General features: G+C 58.4%; 1 protein-coding gene across 5 annotated transcripts in view; it reads right to left on the bottom strand.

The window, feature by feature from the left end:
- The window catches only part of SRSF2 (serine and arginine rich splicing factor 2), a 3,412-nt gene extending 1,788 nt beyond the window's left edge, over window positions 1–1,624 (bottom strand). For 2 of the 5 annotated variants that reach the window (XR_011683330.1, XM_071452546.1), the window contains exons 1-2: window positions 1,263–1,624; window positions 1–690 (exon numbers count right to left, since the gene is read on the bottom strand). The exon at window positions 1–690 is cut by the window's left edge. Coding sequence is in view for 3 of the 5 variants with exons in the window: in XM_071452546.1 (XP_071308647.1) it covers window positions 387–690; window positions 1,263–1,624 (666 nt within the window). In the remaining 2 variants the exon portion in view is untranslated. The remainder of the gene's footprint in view (window positions 691–1,262) is intronic. The other 3 variants (XR_011683331.1, XM_071452548.1, XM_071452547.1) reach the window with 2 other exon arrangements.
- Between the last annotated feature and the right edge of the window lie 976 nt (window positions 1,625–2,600).

Here is a 2,600-nt window from a genome sequence, read left to right as displayed (position 1 = left end):
TCTTTTAGCAAACAGGAGACCGCAGCTTTAAAGGGGAAAATGCAGATGTTGGATAAATACAGTAAGAAATAGTCATTTTCATCATAGGTTGCGTCTCATACAATATTTTATTAAAACCAAGGCATTAATCTTGCAATAAAACATTTTCTCTGTTTAAAAAAAAATTTCTCCGTAGAAAACCCTTCAGTAATTATTTCCCTAAATCAATAACCAAAAAAATCACTGCTCAAGAAAAAAAAAACCAAAACCAACAACTAACAATGTGCCCCACTAGGATTCACTTGGTTCAGGCTATTAATGCTCCAAGAACTACCCAACACCCCACCTAAGTGATCTAATAAAGTAACATGCATCCTGTGCTGACCCCGAGGTACATTACCATGTTCCTAGGAGGATACAGCTCCTTCTTCTTCCGGAGACTTAGGAGGGCTCTTAGACCTGGATCTAGAGTTGGATTCCCTCTTTGAGGCAGGGGGAGGGCTTCTAGATCTGGACCGGGATCTTGACCTGGATCGGGATCTGGAGACAGATGAGGACTTTGACTTGGATCTCCTGGCAGATCTGGACTTGGAGGTGGAGCGAGACCGAGAGCGTGTGCGAGACCGGGATTTGGATCGACTGTAGCGGGACCGACTGCGGGACCTAGAGCGGCTCCTGCTTCTAGATCGGCTGCGACGGCGTCTTCTAGGGCTAAAACACACCAGGAGGAAAAAAAAAAAAAAAAAAAAAAAAAAAAAAAAAAAAAAAAAAAAAAAAAAAAAAAAAAAGGCGCGTTAGAAGTTGCTCAGGGGTGACGCACGGACTGGAGCGAGTGCTGCGGGACAGGGAAGGCGGAACAGGACGCACGTGGGCAAGAAAATCAGAGTTACGAGGGCGCCATTGTTCAGAGTGAGTGGCCGGGGGCTAAACCTACTACAGGGCGAAACTCTTCCACTCCGAGGGAACCCCACGTGTCTGTGCTAGTAAACCCCCAGTTCCTCTTCCCAGCCTCACCGCGAAACTCACTGGGAAAAGGACACAGAATCCCAGAATCGCTCCGGTTGGAAGAGGCAACAGTGGGTCACCCGGTCCAACCTCCCTGCTTAAGCAGGATCGGCCTAGAGCGCATGGCTCAATTCTGTGTCCCTACCATTCACTGACAGAGACCTCGCTACCTCTCTAGGCAACCAACACGAAAACAAACGGCTCCCACTGCACAGGCGCACAGCTGAGGTTCGTCTCCTTTACTGCCCAAACTCCGTTGCCCGTTCCGCGGCGCTCACCTGCGGCTGCGGCGGCCGTAGCCGCTGCTGCTGTACCGGCGGGGCGGCGGCCCGCGGCGGCTGTGGTGCGAGTCGGGCGGGCGGCCGTAGCGGGCCATCTGCACGCGGAGCTCCCGGCCGTCCAGCACCGCCCCGTCCATCGCGTCCATCGCGTCCTCCGCGTCCCGCTTGTCGTGGAAGCGCACGAAGGCGAACCCGCGGCTCTCCTTGGTGTAGCGGTCCCGGGGGATGTAGACGTCGCCCACGCGGCCGTATTTCTCAAAGACCCTCCGCAGGGTGTCCGGGGAGGTGCGGTAGGTCAGGTTGTCCACCTTGAGGGACGTCATGCCCTCCACATCGGGCGGCGGGCGGCCGTAGCTCATGGTGGGCAGGAGCCCCTGAGGGGCGGCGGCGGCCGAAGAGAATAAACCTGAGGGGTTTCAAGGGGGTCAGCAGCCGGCGCGGCCCTGAGGGCGACGCGCCTCACGCCGCGAGGCGAGTCCAAAGAGGAGGAGAGCTACAGAGCATAGGGGAAAGCCGCGGGGTCCGCCGCAGGGAGCAGCACCCACCTCAGGGTCCGAGGGGCGGCCTGAGGCCGGAGCGAAGTGCCAGTAGCGGCCGCCCCGTCCCGCCGCGACGAGGAAATGAGAGGGAACCGCCCGCGCGCGCGGCTTAACGCCACAAAATGGCCGGCGGCGCCCCGGAAGGAAACGCGGCACCGCCCCGCCCGCGGCGCCGCGGGAGCGACCCCCGATCCGTTTTTCGTCCTTTTCCCCGAGGTGGTCCTGGAGGGAGCGTGGGGAATCCTCCTGTAAATTGATAATTCGCTCTGCGGTTGGACAGTGGCTGTTAAAACGCGGCCGCCGTGACCCGGAAGGGCTCGGTGGAGGCGGGGAAATTTTTGAACAATGTGTGTTGAAAACCGTAAAAAAACCACGCCAAAATAGCAATAACAATAAAAGGAAAATAAATTAGGGCACAGCAGTGTGTGTGGGAGAGGGAGAGAGGCGACAAAAGCCCGCCGCGGGAAAAAAAAAAAGCGATGGTGAAGTGAATCGCTTGTGGCGCGGGCGGGCGGGGACGGTTTAAAATGGCGGACGTGGAGGGGAGAGCCGTGAGGGGAATGGGGCCGGGGTCTGCCAGAGCGATTCTCCCGGAGCAGCTGCTGCGGGAGCTCCGTGCCTTTCCTGCCCGCCCTCCGCTGCGTGCCTGTGGCGGCTGTGAGGGGCCGGGCAGCCCGGGGCGGGCTCTCCTTCATCTCTGCGGCAGCGGTGCCCGGGGAAGCCTCCGCGGCCCCGCCAGCTCTGGATGTGCCGCGGTGGATCCGCTCCCCGCCGGCTCCTCGGTGCCTGTGAGAGC

Source organism: Agelaius tricolor, unplaced genomic scaffold (genome assembly GCF_023055355.1).
Source record: "Agelaius tricolor isolate 1412-34295 unplaced genomic scaffold, bAgeTri1.0.p SCAF_35, whole genome shotgun sequence".
Lineage (NCBI taxonomy): Eukaryota > Metazoa > Chordata > Aves > Passeriformes > Icteridae > Agelaius > Agelaius tricolor.
Note: the sequence above shows the minus strand (reverse complement) of the source record. Positions and strands in the feature narration are given on the sequence as shown.